At 41.4% G+C, this 22,335-nt stretch overlaps 1 protein-coding gene across 8 annotated transcripts in view; it reads right to left on the bottom strand.

Annotated features, from left to right (window-relative positions):
- The window catches only part of PDXDC1 (pyridoxal dependent decarboxylase domain containing 1), a 52,437-nt gene extending 35,018 nt beyond the window's left edge, over positions 1-17,419 (bottom strand). The window contains exons 1-4 of one of the 8 annotated variants that reach the window (XM_038540289.1): positions 17,232-17,419; positions 7,145-7,203; positions 739-812; positions 124-189 (exon numbers count right to left, since the gene is read on the bottom strand). In XM_038540289.1, coding sequence (XP_038396217.1) covers positions 124-189; positions 739-788 — 116 coding nt within the window. In that variant the 5' untranslated portion in view covers positions 789-812; positions 7,145-7,203; positions 17,232-17,419. Of the gene's footprint in view, positions 1-123; positions 190-663; positions 813-7,144; positions 7,204-12,429; positions 12,583-16,927; positions 17,055-17,231 lie in introns of those variants that run through there. The other 7 variants (XM_038540284.1, XM_038540285.1, XM_038540291.1 and 4 more) reach the window with 7 other exon arrangements.
- Between the last annotated feature and the right edge of the window lie 4,916 nt (positions 17,420-22,335).

Here is a 22,335-nt window from a genome sequence, read left to right as displayed (position 1 = left end):
CAGAACTCTCAATTTGCTTTATGCTTATCATAACTAAAATCATCAATCAACAATGGTTTGAAAATCTTGATTTAAAAAAAACACATACCCTAACTAAAAGTATGTATCTTCATTGCCACTTACCTGCCTTGGAGTGGCCCTGGAATATCTCCTGATACCAGCTTCTTTCCATTTTCCTCCTCTGTTCTTCTAATTTAAAGAAAATAAAAAAACTATTTGTTCTATCTTATCAAATTTCTAATATTTGAACATGCAAGCATGTGACAATGTTGCCTCAAACCTCTTAGTAATGTAGTGATGTAGGATTTGAAACACATTCATCACATCTTTTCCCCCACCCCTGTCGCCCTAACCCCTAGCTTTGTTCGGGATAGTTTGAATTTCAGGAAAAGAACATGAAAAAAAATAACACTTTAAACCATTTCTTGGTTAGCTGATGCTCTATAATGACCTAAACATACAGTAAGAAGTACTTATAGAATTCAAATCAATATATTAAGTTAAATAAAACTCTTCATAGGCAGAACTGAAAATTTTAAGTTCAGCTCCTCGATTTCAAAATCTTTTAATTACAAAGTACCTTCTACCTAAAACAAACACCATCTTTAAAGTCAGACGAAACTAAGCTAAGCGTGACATTGTGAAACCAAGAGGTGTTTTTACCAGCAGGAAACCAGTGCCACCAGCTTCACAACAGGCTGAACACGTTTAATAGGGTCACTTCTGTTCCAGGCTCACCTCTGACTGTCCTCTAGCATCTTCATGGCCTCCTTTAAGTTTTTTCCCATCTCAGCTAATGTAGGGTCTGCTATCTGGGAAACAAATTGAAAAAGGTTAAATTGTAATAACCCTGTACTATTTCTGCAACATAATTCATCCAGAAAAATTAAACTCAAGTCCATTTTCTTCTGGATTCATTATAAAACACATGGATTTATTATAAAGTACATGTTTTAAAGGTTCTCTATTTTCGTTATATTTTTTAAAAAGATTTTTATTTATTTATTTTAGAAGGAGGGAGAGACAGTGCATGCATGTGTGCATACAAATGGGGTGAGGGGCAGAGAGAGAAAGAATCCCAAACAGACTCCACACTGAGCATAGAGCCCAACTCAGGGCTCTATCTCATGACCCTGAGATCATGACTTCGGCTGAAACCAAGAGTCAGACACCTAACCAACTGACCCACCCAGGCGCCCCTCAAGTACATCTGATTTTGAAATTCTAAAGTACAAACATGCAATGTAAAAGAAGTCCACCAGTCCCACTCCCCAGGGAAAGCTGCTCAAGATTGACATGTTTCTTTCCAAATTCGCACCTTACTCCTGCATGCCCTGCAACTTGCTTTTTTCTACTTTATAGTGAATATGGCTCCATGTCAGTATACATGCACTTCATTTGTAGTGTTAACACCAGATTCCACTCTACGGATGTAACATTATTTACAGACTTCAATGAATGCTAGATTATTCCCATTTTACATTCTTAGAAGCAAGGTTCAGAAAAGTAGTTATGCTATTTGTTTTACTGCTATAGTAGGCTGAAAAATGGCCTCTCCAAAGATATTCACTTCATAATGCCCTGGAACTTGTGAATGTTACCTTATACAGCAAAGTCTTTGCAGATGTGATTAAAGATCCTGAGATGTAAGATTACTCTGAATTGTGCAGGTGAGCTCTAAACATAGCCACGTGTATCCAGGTAAGAGAGAAGCAGGAGACTACTCTTGCATGTGCACGCACGCACACATAGACACACAGAAGGCTACATGAGGACAGAGCGGAAAGAGGTCTGAAGGTGGTGCTGGCCTCAAAAATCAGTGATGGGGCCATGAACTCAGGAATGTGTGTGGACAGGCAATATAAATTGGCATAAGAAAGGAAAGACTCTCCTCTCCCCTGGAACCTCTGCAGGGAGTTTAGCCTGGCCAACACCTCGACTGCAGCTCAGTGATACAGATTTCAAACTTCTAGCCTCCAGAACTGTGGGAAAATCACTTCCATATTTTCAGTTTGTGCTAATTTGTCACAGTCGCCCCAGAAAACTAATACCCTCATAAATCTGGAAGTAAGGGGCGCCTGGGTAGCTCAGTGGTTGAGCATCTGCCTTTGGCTCTGGTCATGATCCCGGGTCCTGGGAACGATTACCGCATTGGGCTTCCTGCAGGGAGCCTGCTTCTCCCTCTGCCTATGTCTCTGCCTCTCTTGGTGTCTCTCATGAATAAATAAATCTTAAAAACAAACAAACAAACCTGGAAGTGATTCCATACACTCTGGAAGCTTACACAGCTGGTCACAGTGACTGACACCAGAGAAGGGAACTGGAAGGATGGGCATCAGATCAAATCTGTTTCAGCTCACATCTTTTTGTTCTTTTCGGATTTTGGTACCAAGTATACTTCTATCTCCCATTCAAAAAAAGAAATGCTTAAAAATCTTACAAAATTCAACACACAAACTCTTTTCCCTTTCTTTATTAACCTCGTTAGCAATCTTAAGGCAGACAATCTGGTCATCCTGAACTTCTTTACGAGTTGGGTTATAAATAGTTCTAAAGGCTTTCTTATGTTCCCTTCTAACTCTTCAAGTGTACTTCAAGTGTATTTAATGCTCTTTTTCCTTCAGACTGCTTATTACACCTCATCATAATTATATGGAGTAAGTGTACAATAGGTTATATTACAGTTGGTATTGCAGTATCTCTTCAAAATTGTTTTTTTAAGAGAAGGAGAAGGGAGAGAATCTTAAGTAGGCTCCATGCCCAATGCAGGGCTTGATCTCACAACCCTGAGATTGTGAGCTGAGCCAAAATCAAGAGTCGGATGCTTGCTGAACTGACAGAGCCACCCAGTTACGCCTCTCCTCAATTTTTTTTTAAGAAATGCTACTCAGTTTATCAATTTTATATGGAAAAATGTTAATTCTGGAAGGGACCTTAGGGACTAATCCAGGGATTTTCCACTTGTGTTCTTCTGAGTCTTAAAACTCCTGGGAAGAACTTTGGGAAAGTACGGTTAGGTAGGCAATTGGGGCTTTTAGCTCTCTGCCCCTCATGAAGGAGAGCAGATCTGTTCTGTAACAGTAGTAAGAGTTTTAACTTTCACTTGTAGAAGCAATCATTGAACGGAAGAAGAGTAAGTATAGGACGTAAACCTCCGGCCTACCATTTGAGAACTGAAGAAACTAAGATTCAGAGAGGTAAAGTGACTGGCCTAACGTCACAGAGCTAACAGGTCACATAGCAGTGCCAGAACTCTCTGGCTTCCTGACTCCGGTTTCTGACTTTTCTATTACATCACACTGACTCCCAAAAGGGATTACAAAATAACCATGTAGCCACATCCAATACGATTTACACAAGACAGAAAAATCATTTTAAAACTGGTGTTTCCAATAAAATTCAAAATTTAAATGTAATCATGAGATGGGTTAGTAAGTAATCTCAAATGGTCTCTGTGTTCTCAGCTAATGAGTATGAGCAGAATGAGTAACAGACAATGGACAAAGAATGTATCTGAACTCCTCAGTCTACTGGTCATGTTCCTCATTATCCTCATCCCTGTGACCCTCCAGGGTGTTCCCAATCATCTGGCCAAATGAAAAGATAAACACTTCTGCTTGATCAACCACACTTCCACATTTCATGCTTTTAACACTTGCCCTGAGATATCCTTCTGCTGTTTCTCTCTCTAGCTATTAAATCACAATTCAATACTTCCAAGAAACTTTGGTGGATAAAACTACTTCACTCTGTTCTATTCTCTTTAAAGATATCAATATCGGGACACCTGGGTGGCTCAGTGGTTGAGCATCTATCTGCCTTTGGCCCAGGGTGTGATCCTGGAGTCCCAGGATTGAGTCCCACATAGGGCTCCCTCCATGGAGCCTGCTTCTCCCTCTGCCTATGTCTCTGCCTCTCTGTCTCTCATGAATAAATAAATAAATTCTTCAAAAAAATTAAAAACGAATTTATTTTAAAGAAAGATACCATTATCATTCTTGCTAACCCAAAGAATCTGGACCTGTTGCCTGACAAAAAGGATTGTATTTATGGGGACAATGGAACAGAATACATGAAACTGGGGTCATTCTAATATGCAATTGCCCTTTATCCTTACGATTCTTTACATCCTTTACTGCAAGTGGTTTTAGAGATGATCTTTCCAATATTCTCTCCAATTAGATTATAAGCTTCTTGAAGGCAGTAATTCAGACTCCTACTAATTTTGACTGCTTTTGTAGGACTAGGAGTCTCAAGTCAGCTTGATTCTTGCTTGAGCTGTCATGTTACCTCTGAAACCCCTTAGGAAAGCACAGCATAATGGGCATCAACATAGTGACTCTAAGTGCAACACAGCTGACGTTTCCTATAGGACTCAACACACTTTTTCAGCTAAGAGTAGACAAAAACAGTTGACTTAGTTTAGAACTCACTTCTTATGAACAATACTAATTTTTAAACACCAGAATTCATATGTGATGGTGAGATGCTCACATTGTGAAAGGCAGGAGGAAAATGCAGCTTTGAATTCCCCCATTTGAGTCTCTCTACAGAGCACATGCTCATTGAGAAGAACGGCTTATATTTAAATTGTTCTGGCTCCTCCTCTCTTTTAGGAAGTGAAGTTGAGGGTGGAGCAGGTGGCACAAAGTGGGTGGCTAGGGAAAATAACATTTATAGTTAACTTCCAGTAAATTAAATGTGAATATGATGGGACTGGCAATGCAACAGACCCTCAAGGGGTTGTATTAAATGGATAAATCCAAAATACAAAATGTTATCCAGCTGCAGGATACTACTACACTCTGTCAAGGAACGCTCTAAGAAAAATGTATAATTTGTTACAGTTCCCTAAAACTAAAAACCATGCCTCCAGAGGCTTCAAGTGAGGGCAGCCGTGATTATCTTATTCACATTTCATATCCTCCATAACTGTTACAGTGCCAGACAAGGCAGTTGTGTGGTAAATGTTAATAAACAACAGCAGGGTAACAGCCAGATACAAACCTAAATGAGTAAAAGGTTAAGCTTGTATAAAGACATCTATTATTCAGTATTTAGATAGAGATTGTCTCAGGATTTTGAGGGGAAAAAATAGTACCTGTGCTAGGTTCCTAGGGAATGTCTTTTTTTTTTTTTTTAAATTCCTTAGCACCAATATAGGGTCGAGCACAGGAAAAGGGCTCAATGAGATTTGTGATCCTTAATAATTACTAACAGTTACCGGACTGCTTACTATATACCAGCCATTACGCTAATACTTTTATATGTATTACTTCCTGACTAACCCAAAGGCAGTTAGTATGCTTTAGGGCCAGAATTTATTTTTTTATTTAAATTCAATTAATTAACATACAGTGTGTTAGACTCAGAGGTAGAGTTCAGTGATTCATCAGTTGCATATAACACTCAGTGCTCGTCATATCCCGTTCCTTCCTTAATGCCCATCACCCAGTTACCCCATCCCTCACCTCCCTCCCTGATTCCATCAACTCTCACTTTGTTTCCTGTGATTAAGAGTGTCTTATGGTTTGTCTCCCTCTCTGATTTTGTCTTGTTTTATTTTTCTCTCCATTCCCCATGATCCTGTTTTGTTTCTTAAATTCCGCATGAGTGAGATCATATAATTGCCTTTTTCTGATTTACCGTTTAGAATACTCTAATTTCATCTACATCATTGCAAATGGTAAGATTTCATTTTTGATGGTTGAGTAGTATTCCACTGTGTGTGTGTGTGTGTGTGTGCGCGCGCACGCGCACCACATCTTGTTTATCCATTCATCTGTCAAGGGACATTTGGGCTCTTTCCATAGTTTAGCTATTGTGGACATTGCTGCCAAAAACATCGGGGTGCAAATGTAGGGTCAGAATTTAAAACAAAGCCTATACTACCCTAGAACCAGTGCTCTTAACCACTAGGCAATATTGCTTTTCAATTTTATCAAATAAGTAAATAAAGCAATTCACACTTTGAAAAAGTCCTTTACTCAAAAGTCATAATTAGAGCTAAGGCCTCCCCCTGCCCCCCCTTTTAAAGTAGGCTTCAGGGATCCCTGGGTGGCGCAGCGGTTTGGCGCCTGCCTTTGGCCCAGGGCGCGATCCTGGAGACCCGGGATCGAATCCCACGTCGGGCTCCCGGTGCGTGGAGCCTGCTTCTCCCTCTGCCTATGTCTCTGCCTCTCTCTCTCTCTCTGACTATCATAAATAAATAAAAATGAAAAAAAAAAAGATTTAAAAAAAAATAAAGTAGGCTTCACGTCCAGCAGGGAGCCCAAGGTGGAACTTGAACTTACAACCCAGAGATCAAGACCTGAGCTGAGATCAAGAGTTGACTGAAACACCCAGGTGCCCCAGGCCTCACTTTAAAGATGATCCTTGCTTAATGTTTTCACCCAGATAAAAAGTATATCAGAATGCTCTCCCTATTGGTAAAATTTCACAGTGTCAACTAGATGACCAAAAACATACCATTTAACCCAGGGCATTTGCAAGAGTGAAAGGAAGCACTATTAACAATTAAGTCACGACAACAGTTATAAACTGAGACAGTTCTGGGCCAACCAGGATGTGCAGTTACCCTGGCCTCAACTAAAATGTTCACTCCAGGGATCCCTGGGTGGCGCAGCGGTTTGGCGCCTGCCTTTGGCCCAGGGCGTGATCCTGGAGACCCGGGATCGAATCCCACATCGGGCTCCTGGTGCATGGAGCCTGCTTCTCCCTCTGTGTCTCTGCCTCTCTCTCTCTCTCCTCTGTGACTATCATGAATAAATAAATAAAATCTTTAAAAAAAAAAAATAAAAAAATAAAATGTTCACTCCAGAGCTCACGCCCTCATTCCACCTAGTAGAGCCCATGCAAATGTCTATGGTCCTGGCTGTCTGAGTTAAAAGGTAAAATCAGAGGCAACATATAATTTGCAAGTAGTGCATCTGAAGACTTCTAAGACTTCTTTTCCTACCAATGAACACATCTGAATACATTTTGAAATACATTTTGAAATCTTGAGTAAAGTGACCTGACTCAAAATCTGGAGCCTACCAGGAACAAATTCTGGAAAAAAGGTCCTTCTGTTAACAAAATGATCAACAGATTCCAACCATCCCTTTTGAGGCCAGCAGTCTTTAGCTATGTCTTTCCTACTGACCTTAAGCGAGCCAGTCCAGGTTGCGAAGTATGTGAATGTGGGGGTTTTCAGGTGCTTTTCTAGGAAAGAGAGCAGGTGCCCAACTCAGACTTCTGAGCTGGACACCTATGGGCTCTGCTCACCCTTGGTCGCTAAGCCTTAAAAAGGTTGCAGCAATCATACTGTCAAAAAAAACAAAACAAACAAACAAACAAAAAAAACAACCAAAACAGCGCAACAAAGCATTTATAGAGTGTGTATACCTAATCACAAAACCACTTTATGCTCATTACTGAGGATTCAGAGACAGCTATTACACTGTTAGTTATCAGACTGCAAATTTATAAATTATATTTCAGTTGTGGTTGATTCTGCTGTGTAATGAAATGGATTCAGTATTTTTGCTTCAATTATATTTAACAAAGATGCATGGTATGGCTTAATGCAATTTCAAAGCTAAGAAAAACCATTTGTGTGGTAATTGTCACAGAACTGAAATAGCTAATTTTGTAAAACAAGCCCCACTATTTGTCATTTTATAAATTTTTTTAAAGATTTATTTATTCATGAGAGAGACACACAGAGAGAGTGAGTCAGAGACACAGGCAGAGGGAGAAGCAGGCTTCATGCTGGGAGCCCAACGTGGGACTCGATCCTGGGTCTCCAGGATCACACCCTGGGCTGAAGGCGACACTAAACTGCTGAGCCACCTGGACTGCCCCCCCCACCTTTTAAAAGATTTTATTTATTTATTCATGAAAGACACACACACACAGAGCATTTTATAAATATTTTTTAAGAGCCATGTTTACACTAGTTGATTTTCATCACTTTCAGTCAGTGCAGAATATTAAAATATCCTGCCACTATCAAAAGAAGAAATATTACACTTATGATGTTAAAATACCAATTAAAGTTCTCACAATTTAAATGTTAGAGGAGTAAACTCAAGAGTCAAATCCGAGGTAAAAACAGTAGAAGTAGTCAGGGAGTAATTCTCAAAAGTTTTCTAAAAGCTAGTAGGAAGTTCTAAATTTATCTGGAATAGGGCTGCATAGATTAGTGAAAAAAAAAAAACAACACTTATTTTTGCTCTTGGCTAGAATTGTATCAACTCAGTATAAAGTAACACCAGTATTATTCCTACCCTTATTTGGAATACAACCTATTTATTATTTTGTTCTATTTAATTTTTTTAAAAACTGCTGGTAGTGACCTGCTAAATTGATCTGACATCCCATATACAGGATGTAACTTGTAGTACAGATGTTGGCAGTTATTAACAACCAAATAAACACTCATTTGTTAATAAAGTTCATTTACTAAGAAGTTGTTTATAACAACCTTTCAAAAATGGTAAGCTGTAGTAGAAAAACAACCATCTTAAGGCATAAAATTTGGGAACTATTGCTCTACAGTCATTTTTAAAATGTTCTCAGCTCTCAAGCATGCTTGATTGAGCTCTTGTATATATTTTTTTCAGTTGAACCAAAGATGAAAACAAAAATCATATATTTACTTTCACATGAATTAGGGGACATCTCAAACCCTGAATTCATGGATACCACTGTTTAGCAAAATCTAAATTAAAAAGGGGAGGGGAGAGAAAGGAAGAGAAAACATATCTGGAAAGAGGCTCAAGGGAACTTTGTAAGGAGATGCAAATATTCCACATCTTGATCATGCTGGTGGTCATATGTTTGTATATAACTGCCCAAATTAAAACTGTATCATTAGAGTGGGTATTTTTATTGTGCATAAATTGTCCCTCAATTTTATTTTTTTAAAGATTTTATTTATTCATGAGAGAGAGAGAGAGAGAGAGAGAGAGGCAGAAGGAGAAGCAGACTCCATGCAGGGAGCCCAATGTGGGACTCGATCCCTGGACCCCAGGATCATGTGCTGGGCGGAAGGCAGGCACTAAACCACTGAGCCACCCAGGGATCCCTGTCCCTCAATTTTAAAAAGGCGAGCGAATTAATTTAAAGTCAATTTACAAGAAATATTAAGCAAATAATAGTGCAAATGGCAAACATGGCAAGATTCAAAGATGATTTATGAATAACTGCTGCTTGGGAAATATAGAGCTAACCCTTTAAAGAGAAGCAGCTCCCTGTAGAGAGGGAAGAAGAAGTCTAAAAATCTAATTTTATTTATTTTTTAAAGATTTATTTATTTATTTAAAGAGAGAGAGAAAGCACAAGCACAAGAGGGAGGCGCAGGAGAGAGGAGAACGAATCTCAAGCAGACTCCGTGCTGAGCATGGAGCCCACTGTGGGGCTCAATCTCACAACCTTGAGATCATGACATGAGCCGAAACCAAGAGTTACACACTAAACTGACCAGGCCACCCAGGTGCCCCTAAAATGTAATTTTAAGACATATAAATCACAACATTCATCAACAGAAGTAAATGATACTGTATTTTCTTTTTTGTTTGTTTTTGTTCTTTTTTTTGTTTTTTGTTTTTGTTTGTGTTTTTTGAACGATACTGTATTTTTGATAAACTTTTTCAGAGGAGGAATGTTCACAATTGGGGAATTTTAGGACTATTAACAAAGAAAAACTAAAGCATGTGAGAATACCAGCTGCTCATATTGGACAGAAGACCGTGGTGTCATCAAATGCTAGTTTACCACGTACACATTAGATATATTAAGAAAAAAAAATTACCACCTTTCTTCAATTGATCAAAGCAATCAGAAAAAAACTCCAAAATCCTGTGATTCTAACATACCTACTATTGTGGCCTTCCCTGTCTTTCTAAACGAGGTGAATCCTGGAGAGTGATAACCATGCAATTATCATCAACTCTCTCAAAATCACTTATTTTCCTCCACAGCAAAAACATAAATCGTGCCTGCTATCCAGCACTAGTTCAACAAGTACCCCAAATACTACCCATCTCTGAGAAGCACGGACACAGCAGCACAGCTGTTTCTTTCAGGCCAAGGACAAGAGGAAATTTTTGACAGGGATTCTCTGGGACATTGATATAGCGGCAAACCTGGCTTGCCTTTTTGGAATCTCAATTTCTACATTTATAAATACTTTTGCCTGATTTCAACAGAAAAGTTTTCCATTAAAAACTAGGTACTATTGTCTGTGTCTTCTAAGAACTGGATACTCTTGGAAAATCTTTTTTAACTCTCATGGACTCTGTGTGTCTGTGACAACAAGAAGACTACTGTCATCACTGGCTCATTAAGTAGCTTAATATTCCTAGTTGAAGAGGGATATTCAAATATTGCATAGGGTATTAGTATTTAATCATACCAATTCATCAAGAAGAGAAGCAAAAAAGAATATATGGGGAAAAGGGGCAAAAATAGATGGTAGAGAATAATCTGGTAGAGATAAATAGGCAGCAGTTAGTAACATCAGATCAAACCTGTCACAGAAACATGCGGAGGGTTAAAAAAAAAAAACAACAACATTCAAATCACTCGCCTTAAGATATCTGTTGGGAATGCTAGGGATCCAAGTCTAAGTTTCAACAAATGTATTGCTAGAGACCACTCCTCTGGAGATCAATTCACTCAGGCTTAAATATATCATGAATAAGTGCTTCCCAACAACCACACAGATGGAAAAGTACCACATATCAAGCAAACTATTTCTAAGACGTCTACTAGTTCATCTGGAATCACACATTTATCTTGGAACACAAAAAAATTGCCTACAGAAAAGCATGCTATAGTCACTGGAAAATAGAAGTCTTTCATTCCAGTGTTTCCTAGGACTTGGGGATGGAATCAGAAAGAGAAAGATATCCATTATCCTCACCAATATCACTCTGTCCCACACTGAATTGGAACTTTGTAGGATTAACGCTGCTAGATTTAATCTTTCTGAGGAAAGGAACCCATCGATTGTGAAGCCTTCATGTGGATCTATGCATCTTCAGACCTTTAAGGCTGAACTGTGTGGGGACCCCTTGGTGGCTCAGTGGTTAAGCATCTGCCCTGGGCTCAGGTTGTGATCCTGGGGTCCTGGGATAGAGCCCCCCATCAGACTCCCCAGAGGGAGCCTGTTTCTCCCTCTGCTTATGTCTCTAGTGAATAAATATATAAAATCTTTTTTTTTAAAGGCTGAAAGTGAAACTGCTTACATTCAACTGTTTTTAAAACACAAAACCCACAACTTCATAGGATTCCACCTAATACAATGTCTAGTCTAATAAGTAATTCAGTCTCACTAGGATCCTAAGATCACTGTAGCTAAATGTTCAATGTCACGGAGTTCGCGTTTTATTTTTTAAGTAGGCTCCACGCTGAGCATGGAGTCCAACATGAGGCTAAAATTCACAACCCTGGGATCGAAAACTGAGCTGAAAGTGAGAGTCAGACACTCAACTCAACTGAGCCTCCCAGGCATCCCCCAGAGCTGCACTTTAAAATGAGGGCTTTATTTTGCTGTTTCTGCTTTTCTGCACATAGGAAGAAGGTTCTATTAGAAAAGTGTACTCTTCCCTCAGTCATTTGAAACTCAGAATGCATTTTCCACAGAAATAAAAAGTGGACAGGGTCCCAGGCTAGATCTCAAGGACCATCCAGCTTTTTTTTTTTTTTTTAAAGATTTATTTATCCATTCATGAGAAACACAGAGAGAGACAGACAGACAGACAGACATAGGCAGAGGGAGAAGCAGACTCCCTGAAGAGAGCCCGATATGGGACTCCATCCTAGATCCTGAGATCATGCCCTGAGCTGAAGGCACACGCCCAACCGCTGAGCCACCCAGGCGTTCCCAAGGACCATCCAGTTTTAAGGCAACTAAATACTGGGCATTTAACAAAGCAAAAATTATTAAAAATAATATTTTTTGCATTAATAAAGCAAAAAATATTAAAAATAATATTTTCATTTTGAATATTGCTTGGAAAAAATAGATGTAAGCTAAGTTTGGGACATTTTCAAAGTGTTTGGAAGCATATTTTTAATAATTTTTTATAACTGATTTAACTTCAAAATATGAAACTGGTTTCCTTTCCCTTAATTTACATTCTACCAGCAATATGATATGGGGCACAATCATTATAAAGTAAACATTTACATTTCAATTACATCTTTAACAAACTCTAGAAAAGCCATGGTTCTGAACTGAATATTCTACCTAAAGAATCTCCCTCCCCACCCCCCAAAAAAAATCTCTCCCACAAAAAATCTTTCCTGGGCACTCAACTCCATGCAGTCCCCATTTTTTCTTTAATATTTTTTACTCCTCCTTGCTATATACAAGGATTTGTCTAAACATGTATGCCCCTATCAGAACATAACCTCCTGCAAGGATCAGGTCTTATTCACCTCATGTTTCTCTCAGGAATGGCCTCTGAACAAAGCCAGCCTTCAATAAAAATTCTAAATCAGGGGCAGCCCGGGTAGCTCAGCAGTTTAGCGCCGCCTTCAGCTCAGGGCGTGATCCTGGAGACCGGGGATCGAGTCCCACGTCGGGTTCACCGCGTGGAGCCTGCTTCTCCTTCTGCCTGTGTCTCTGCCTCTCTCTGTGTCTCTATGAATAAATAAAAATTTTTTAAAAAAAAATTCTAAATCAAAGCAGGCTACTGCTTTAGGTGAAAACAGCTAACATTAAACTCAGGCAATTTCTACCTATAATCATAACTCAATCTTAGGTATGGGGGAACACACTGGGGACTATAGACAGCTCTGTCACTGACTGCCTCTGCAATCTCGAATAAGTAAAAAATCATGAAGGTCATAAATTTTAAGGATCAGGAACTTTGTACCATGTTTTCCCGGACACCCAGCATTTGATAATCATTTACCACTTCAGCCACCATGCACCTGTATGCAAAACACTTACATTATGATGATACAGGGATCAGCTTTAAGTGAATGCTAAAATTACAGCCTATCATTTCCCGTCATCTTTTCTACAAGGTCTAAAAGGTCAGACCACAGAAAATCGTTATTTCAAACATGGCCAATAGGGGTTCCTTTTGTGAACTTTTCAAATAAAAACCAGGAATAGAAATTCTGGTAGTCTGTATCAGTAATAATCAGGATGTTCCGGTCATGCTCCTATTGCTCCTTATAAACTTACAGTGAGACGAAAGAATTTTCCAGTATCAGGTCCAAAGGCGGGGGGAAAACTTTGCTCAGAATGAGTACAAGAAAAAATAATAGATTGGTATGCAATTATTTCGATCAGAAACAGGGTCAAAGTTGCCTCTTTTAGAGATAAGAATTAGATACAACAAATAAATGAGCCCCACTCTACAGTGCTGCCCAACAGAAGTCTGTGATCATGGAAATGTCCTACATCTATGCTCTCTGGTAGTGCAGCCACAAGCTGCACTGTCTGTTGAGCACTTGAAATGTGCCGACCGAGGAACTGTGTTTTAGATTTTACTTAATTTTAATTAACATAAATTTAAGTAGCCAAACCATACCCAACAGCACAGCTCCAGATTCTCTAAATCAGTGGTTCTCAACTAGAGGCAATCTCCCCAACCCCAGGAACAACAATTGCTTCATTTGGAGACTCTGGTTCTTCCACCGTGAGAAATGCTCCTGGTAGAGGACAGGGATGCCACTAAACATTCTACAATGCACAGCACACCCTCTCACAACAGAGAATTATCCAACCCAGAATGCCAGTAGGGCTGCATTTAAGTTGATTCAAGGTTAGAGTTAAAGTCAATGCAAACAAACTGCAATACACTTTATCCAAACATAACACCCAGGAAGAATGAGCTTTTCCAAACAACAGGAAAAGGTCTGGGCTGTTGCACAAGTTTAAAGTAGTAGGATTTTATTTAAAAAGTGTATGTAGGTGTGTTCACTTATTAAGATATAAAGCATCAGAGTAATTACTTCCTGCAGCATTTTTTTAAAACTTGACTATTAACATAAGTAAACACTGTGAGACTATGTGACAGGGCCTTGTTCCTTAGGAGGTGGACACACAGTACTGGGGCGCTGAGGCTCCTACACCTACTCTTCTGGTTTGAATGCCCTGCCCCTTCAACTGACCTGTCTTGTTTCTTGAGACTTCACTAATTTCAGATACAACGGATACTACTGTGAAAGAAAAGCAAGCAAGACAAGAAAAGGGTTCTGTCATTGCAGGTCTCTTTTCTATATAGATTAAAGAAAAAGCAAGACTACAAAATTATATTTGGACCAAAGGAAATGTACTGACTGATTCTACTAAATGATGATGGACTACTACATTTTAGAAAGTGCAATTACTTGAAATTAGAGGATGGGAATCAAATAACATTGTGGTTTCTGTAGCCAGTATAAATTATGCAAGAATCAGTTTGAATGCGTTCAGAACTGCTCAAATAGCTCTTGAATTTATATTTGCGATGTAGAATTTAGCCCAGAATAGCCTCAAAGAAACGGGAATATGGACACAATTCAATGTTTTTACTTTGATTCAAACGGTCTTTCAGAACATGAAACCCCTAACATTCATATTATAGCAATTCTTTTTCTTTTCTGCCCACTTAGCACCAACAGAAATTGTTCATTACATGTGAGGCCCTCTATTGCTACAGGGAATACAAAAATAAGACACAGTCTTAGCTTTCAAAAACTTACATTCAGAATTTCCACATTGGCCTAAGGCAGAAACTTTCAGCCCACATTCTGAATTCCTCAAAGATCACTGCCATCTTTGCGAATGCTCCAGCCTTAAGTTCTCTGGAGTTTCAGTACTTCTTCAGATCTTCATTTGGAGAGTTTACAATCTTTATTTATTTATTTATTTATTTTTAAATTTTTTTATTTTTAAAATTAAAAAATTTTTTTTAGAGTTTACAATCTTTCATCGATTAACATTTACAGGGAGAAACCAGTGTCATCGACTAGTTAAATGCCAGAAAAGTAATATTTATTTATTTATTTTTTTTTTAATTTTTATTTATTTATGATAGAGAGAGAGAGAGAGAGAGGCAGAGACACAGGCAGAGGGAGAAGCAGGCTTCATGCACCGGGAGCTCGACGTGGGACTGGATCCCGGGTCTCCAGGATCGCGCCCTGGGCCAAAGGCAGGCGCCAAACCGCTGCGCCACCCAGGGATCCCAGAAAAGTAATATTTAAAGTGAGATTCAAACCCATTCTGTTTTTCAGATTTGCCTATAAAAAAGTATTTGTGGAGGAAAGATCACACCAGTTCTTTAGGTTCCTAAATGAAAAGACACAAAGCCCATTCTGTCCTATGAAATTGGGACAGGAAACAACACTGGAGAGGCAATCTTAGCATCATTTTATGTTCCAACTACTGACATCACACATATGATCCAGACCAGGAATGCTCAGCTCAGCCATGACTAACATTTTAAGCAGATAATTCTCTGGTACCGAGGCTGTCCTGTGCAAGGTGGGAGGTTTAGCAGCATCCTTGGCCTCTCTACCCCACTCTGTGCCAGCAGCACTCCCTACCCCTCTAGTGTGACCATCAGAAAGGTCTCCAGACAAGCTGCCAAATGTCCCCTGGGTAATAAAACTGCACATGGCCGAGAATCACTGACCTAACCTGTAACTCCAAGTACCGCAGGGTAGACATTGTACTTAATCACACGCCTGGAAAGACTTTATTCCTAGCCGGCAGAACATGCAACACTAAAAACATCAACTTATTTTTCTTTTTCTTGACTGCCTTCCGCCCAGTTTATGAGAAACCTGAGGCGTAGGCTATACCACTGACTGGAGGCACCTGAACACATCTGGCTGAACTGCTACAATTACTCCCTTCAACTTGCCAGGGACAAGGGAGTGAATCTACAGCAGCTGCCACGCTGGAAAAAGAAAAAGAAAAAGAAAAAAAAAAAGAAGAAAAGAAAGAAAAGAAAAGAAAAGAAAAGAAAAGAAAAGAAAAGAAAAGAAAAGAAAGAAAAGAAAAGAAAAGAAAAGAAAAGACAAAGTATGTCATTTCTGCCCGTTCAAAACCAACATATAGCCACCTTAAAACGCTAGCCCTGGGCAGCCCGGGTGGCTCAGCGGTTTAGCGCCGCCTTCAGCCCGGGGCGTGACCCTGGAGATCCGGGATCGGATCTGATCCCACGTCGGGCTCCCTGCGCGGAGCCTGCTTCTCCCTCTGCCTGTGCCTCTGCTTCTCTCTCTCCGCGCGGTCTCTCATGAGTAAATAAATAAAATCTTAAACAAACAAACAAACAAAAAAGCTAGCATTGCTCCGGAATTCTACATGCATTAAAAGAAACCCCCGGGGTCTGCACAAGCAGACTCCCCAAACTTGAAGAGGGAGAAGGGCCTGAAGGGAAGGCCGAACGCCAGGTTCCGAAGACAGGTCTCCGTAAAGGGATGCAAGCCCTGGTTCTCTCTCATCTACGGGCCCTAAGCATCCAGGACGACTAGGAGGATCCGCCTCCGCTTTGCCCAAAGCGGTCAGCCAGGTACAGACATCACGCTGCTGCTTCCCCACGGCGAACCACAGGAAATCGTGGCTATCTGTGGATTTCGGAGAGGGCCGGGCCGGGGGTGGGGGGTGGGGTGCGCCACGAGCTGCTGGAGTAGCAGCAAAACCCCGCCAAACGCAATTCCCCATCTACAGAAGACGCACCCCTCCGTGACCCCGCGGAAGCGGGTGGGGGGGGGGGCTCCCAGCTGTTCCCAAACCGCGGCGTCAGAATCACGTGGGGGAGGGGAGGGGAGGGGACCAGGGGGCGAGAGAATCTGCAAAACCGTCCCGCCCCCACGGGTTCCGACCCTAGGGGCGAAGATCTGGGGCCCCCGGGTGAGGATTCCTGGTCACGCTGAAGTTCAGTCTCCACCATCCCCCCCCCCCCTGCAAATTGGGAGACCACTGAAAACCTACAAGCTTGCAGCTGGCTCCGAGACAACCGGGGCTCCTGTGCAGGCTCTCCCGGGGCCGCGAGCTGTTGGGGCTGCTCGCGCAGGCCCCAAGGTCGGCCCCGGGGCAAAAGCGGCCGCGCTTCCCCCCGCCCACGGGGACCGTGACGTGCCCGGGCCTCCGCCGCCAGGCCGCCCCCGGCACGGCCGGTGAGCGCCCCCCTCCCCGGTCACAATGGCAGCTCGCGACCGGGAAACAGTCGCCCCGGAGGCGGGTGCAGGGGGGGGGCTCCCGGGCCGCAGCGCGACCCCCCAGCCCGAGTACGGACCTTCTCCAGGGACGCGTCCATGGCTGAGGCGGCGGCAGAGCCCAGTGGAGGCCCCCGCGGCCCGAGCGTTACTTCCGCCTCCCGCGGCCAGCCGCGGTTTCCACGCTGGCAGCGCTGACGTCCCCCCGCGGCCGCGGCCGGCGGGGCGGAGACGAGGAGGAGCCGCCTGGCGTCGCCGCGCGGTGGGAAATCTGCGGGTCGCGGGGAGGCGGGGGGCGGGGCCTCTCCGGGGGGGCCCTCCGGGCTTCCGTACGCGGCCGTCACGCCGGCCAGTCCTAACGTTTCCAGGTGGAGGGGGGGGACGCACGGTGGGGCCGCCCCAAATTTTCAGAAACCCGGCGCAAGCGTCGGGGCAGACACATAATAACCACAAGTGAGCACTCCCGTACTGAGAGGCTGGAAAATGCCAGTGAGCGCACCTGTGCTTCAGGCCCAGGCTTCCAAGGGCTCCCCACTGTCAACCTCCCTCGGGAATGGAACAGGCCATGCGCCACAGAGGGGCGGGGCCGGCGAGCACCGCAGCGCATGCGCAGGATCTGCACTTTGCAAGGTGCCGAGGGGTTTGCGGAGCGGGGGTACGGTTCAGGGATGAGGTTCCCCAGGGATGCGCGCACCGAAAGAGGTGCTTGTGCAAGGCGGGGTAGTTGTCTCCGATCTTTTACCGCAGAATTCCAGGCGGAAGAGGCGTTGAGACAACTGGTGCAGCTTCTTCCATTATGTTAAGCCGTACTTAGGGCTTGTCAGGTGATGATGATGATTGATGATGATGATAGTTGCTCCTGTTCCCCTTTATAGTGCAACAGCCCTGTGATGGAGAGATCGTTATCCATTTCCCGGTGCTCGTCTAGGGGGGCGTCCAGACCCAGGCACCCTGACTGCGGCACCTGTCCACTACCCACACTGCCTCCGTGACCGCCTCCACCTCTGCGGTATGATCGTGATGTGTGTCTGACGAATGGGAGAGGCCATGCATTTGCTTAATATATTGCGCTAATGAGGAAAGCTGCAACAGACGAGCCTACCACGTTTGCAGTCAGTAAAACACTTCACCAGAGGGGCGCCTAGGGGGCTCACAGTGGCTGAGCGTCTGCCTTCAGCTCAGGGCGTGACCCCGGGGTCCCGGGATCGAGTCCCGCATCAGGTCCCCTGCAGGGAGCCTGCTTCCCCCTCTGCCTCTCTCTGTGTCTCTCATGAACAAGCAAATAAAATCTTAACAAAACACCACTACCCCCAAAGACTGATGACATTACAGCCGCAAAACCATCCCCTTTCCCCTCCTCTGTTGTGCACATCTCTTCTGAAATTTGTGTAAACAGCTGGGGTTTCAGTATAGTAATTAATATGTTTCGCGCTAACTCGTGTTTGGTAAACTGCCCAGCTACGTTAATAAAATTGTTTTCTACCAAAGGAAGCCTTGTGTGCGGCTGGCTCAGAGCGAACCAAGGGAACTAACTATTCAGATTCTGAGTTCTGCCAACAGAAGGAAAGATAGATTTATGATGTCTTCCAAGGTCTCACGTTGAATGTACCTCTGCTTGAGCAAAACACATCACTATTTCCAAGTTATTATGAAAATGTTCAGACATTTGGGAAAAACAACCGTACAGTGAACAACCACATGTCCACTTTTTAGATTCTACAATGAGCATTTCCCCATATTTGCTTTCTTACGTAAGCATCTATCTATCCATCAGTATATCTTCTGTTCTGATAGACTTAAAAGTTGTAGACATCAATATGTTTCACCCCTGAGCATCTCAGCATGAATCATTAAAAATTCATCATTTCGGGGATACCTGGGTGGCTCAGTGGTTGAGCATCTGCATTCAGCTCAGGTTGTGATCCCCCCCAGGGTCCTGGGATCAAGTCCTGCATCAGGTCCTTTGCAGGGAGTCTGCTTCTCCCTCTGCCTATGTCTCTGCTTCTCTGTGTCTCTCATGAATAAATAAATTTTAAAAAATTCATAATTTCTAAAGCCACCTCCAAGTATCTGCCCATTACATTATAAAGTAGATTATATGGCATGGAAACTAGAGAGATGAAACTAACCTGTTCTATCCTAAAAGTAAACTTTAAAACATGAAAATTATTCCCATGTGAAAAAGTGGGCATAATTCATTTAGTATTTACCCAAATAATGCTGGCTTCAGCAACACATACTAATATTTACCCAAATAGGTTTGTTAGCTGCCATCTTGAACAGTTAGGTGCTGGGAATACAAAAATAAGACACTATCTCTGCCTTTAAAGAAACTCTGTTTAGAGCAGAGGTTTTTACTTTGGGACCCAGAGGAAGGCCTGTGAAACTCCTGAAACTATACACCAAATTTTGTATTCGAGTGCATTTGTCTGGGGGAAAAATATCCAAAGCTTTCCTTTTATAAAGTCTGTCTGTGACACCACACAGCAAAATAAGTTAAAACTATTTGCCTTGTGGTTGGACAGATATGTACGCTGATAAATTATTATGCAGTGTTCTTTGAGCTAGTACAGACATATGAGAAAAAAAATACTGTAGGAAGCCAAAGCATGAAATCACTCATTGTGAGAACATTTGGCTTATACATGCTGATACAGACCTTTTCCTGATTCATAGGCAAAAAAAAAAAAAAAAGGTCTGATACAGATCTTTTCCTGATTCATAAGCAAAAAAATGTAAAAAAAAAATGTGGTTATTTTTCCCTTTGAGTCCATTCACAGGATTTTTGTTGCACCCTGATTGACATTTAAATAACCATATTGTAGATGTTGCTTTTAACCTCTAACTTTTTGAATCAACCAAGCGACACCTATGGACAATGTATTTACTATTCACCATGGCAATATAAAATTAATAAATTACAAAAAAGTGGGAGGGAAGAGGCAAGGTGAGTAGGAATAAAAATGGAATTACTAATGTCTTCAACTTCATTTCAGAGTATGAGTAAATACTCGCTAAAAGGTCTAAATCAAGATTCAAAGTTTGCAATGTGATCTTTAAGGGTATAAAGGGTATTCACTTTTATCTCTAGAAGAAATAAAATTAACAAAAATCAGAAGGTGGAGAGGATAGGCGAGCCAGCCAGGCGGCAATGAATTTCCCACTTTTAGAGTAAGGGAACAATAGATTCTTTCTAAATTAAGAAACAGATACAAAGATATTTTTTACAAAGTAAAAGGTGAAAGCTTCTATGGAATGGGAGTAGGGGTTTTGAGATAAGGAAAAAGAAATTGGCAATATCCCATTTTATATTCTTCTATACTATCTGAATTTTTGCCTTTTGTATGCATTCCTCTTATGAATTAAAAAAAAGTTAAGTAAATTGCCTGTAAAAAATAGGTTTCAATAATTTTTAAAACCTTACCTTTACCGGGCAATTTTGGAAAGAAGTCTGCAGTTCCTAAAGACGACTTGAGGTGGCAACGCTGAGACCTTGCTTGGTTAGTTTGGCAGAATTCATAAGCAGAGTTAGAAGTGGGGGTGGGAAAGGGGATAGGGTAACTAGGTGACCGGCGTTAAGGAGGGCACAGGATGAGATGAGCACTGGGTATTAGAATATATCCTGGCAAGCTGAATTTAAATAAATTAATAAATATTTTAAAACCCAAGTTTTATTGTTAAAATATAGGAAACAGCTTAAAAGAAATGAATTGTTCTTGACTAACATCAGTAAGCACAGTCCCCTCTATGAGAGAAAGCTTCTCAGACATCACATAAATCCTCTAGGAGCCCGTGCCTGAAACAATCCCAGCTTCCCTGACCCCAAGAAAAAAATAACCACTTTCTGACCTTTACAGCAATATATACCCAATTTCTTTATACATAGTCTCTCCATATACATATATATGCATATGTATATGTATGTATAGTCTCTTTTAATCTGTAGGTTTTCCAAATCTTTTTTTTTTTCCTTTTATATTTGATTTGTTGAAGACATCAGGCCACTGTTCTAGAATTTTCCTTAGTCTGGATTTTCTTCTGGTCTCTGTATTTCCTGCAAATTGGTAATTGAATCTAAAGCTTAATCAGGTTCAGGTTTGAAGTTCTGGGGGACCTGTTCAGAGACGGCTGTGGTTCTCCTCATCAGGAGGCATGCGGTACCTGTTTTCTTTTTTTGTGTTATCAGGCATTAACATTCTTTACATTAATTCTGACCTAAATGAGAAAACCTGTGAATTTTCTTATGTCACCTATATTTTGGTATCCAAGGAAGTTTGCCAAGATACGATTTCTCATCACCCTTTCATTTTTCATTTTGTTTTGACATAATTTCAGACTTGTAGGAAAGTTGCAAGGAGAGTACAAAGAATTCTCTTAAACCCTTTACTCAAATCTCCCAAATGTTAACATGTCACCACATTTGCTATAATGTTCTCTCTAAATGAATACATAAATATGAATAAACACGTATTTTTCCCTCTGAATCATTTCCTAGTTGGTTGCAGATGATGTCCTTTCATCTCTAAATAACTTAATGATATTACTTCCTAATCAATGGACTCTATTCACATTTTGACAATTTTCCCAGTAAAGTCCTTAATAGAAGGCCTAGAATAGCATGCTCTCTTTTAAAAAAATTTTTTTTAAATTTTATTTATTCATGAGAGACACACAGAGAGAGAGGGGGGCAGAGACATGAGCAGAAGGAGAAACAGGTTCCCCACGAGTAGCCCAATGTGGCACTTGATCCCAGGACCCCAGGATCAGGACCTGAGCCAAAGGCAGGCGCTCAACCACTGAGCCACCCAGGTGTCCCTGGAATAGCATGCTCTTGAATAGTTCTTCAGTCTTTGTGTGTCTCACAACAAATACAGGACAAAAACCTTGTAAACTGTTCATCAATGTGGGGTTTCCATCTAGTTTTAAAAGATCCTAATGTTGATTTTTTTGAAGCTTTGTGATTTTCCTCTATAAGCAGATTGTATGGAGCAGAGACCCATCTGATGTAGGCGAGTTTCTTATTATTCACAAATCTAAGATAATGAATAATCATGTTTTCCTCCCAAAAAGCCTTCAAAAGGCTATAAAGCTATTTTTTTTTGACTGTAGACTTCTAAATCAAAAGTATAAGTATTGGATTACACATAGGCCAGCTTTTTCCTGGTTCATAGACTAGCACAGTGT

This window comes from Canis lupus, chromosome 6, assembly GCF_011100685.1.
Source record: "Canis lupus familiaris isolate Mischka breed German Shepherd chromosome 6, alternate assembly UU_Cfam_GSD_1.0, whole genome shotgun sequence".
NCBI lineage: Eukaryota > Metazoa > Chordata > Mammalia > Carnivora > Canidae > Canis > Canis lupus.
The sequence above is the reverse complement of the archived record's forward strand: the minus strand, read 5'-3'. Positions and strand labels throughout refer to the sequence as shown.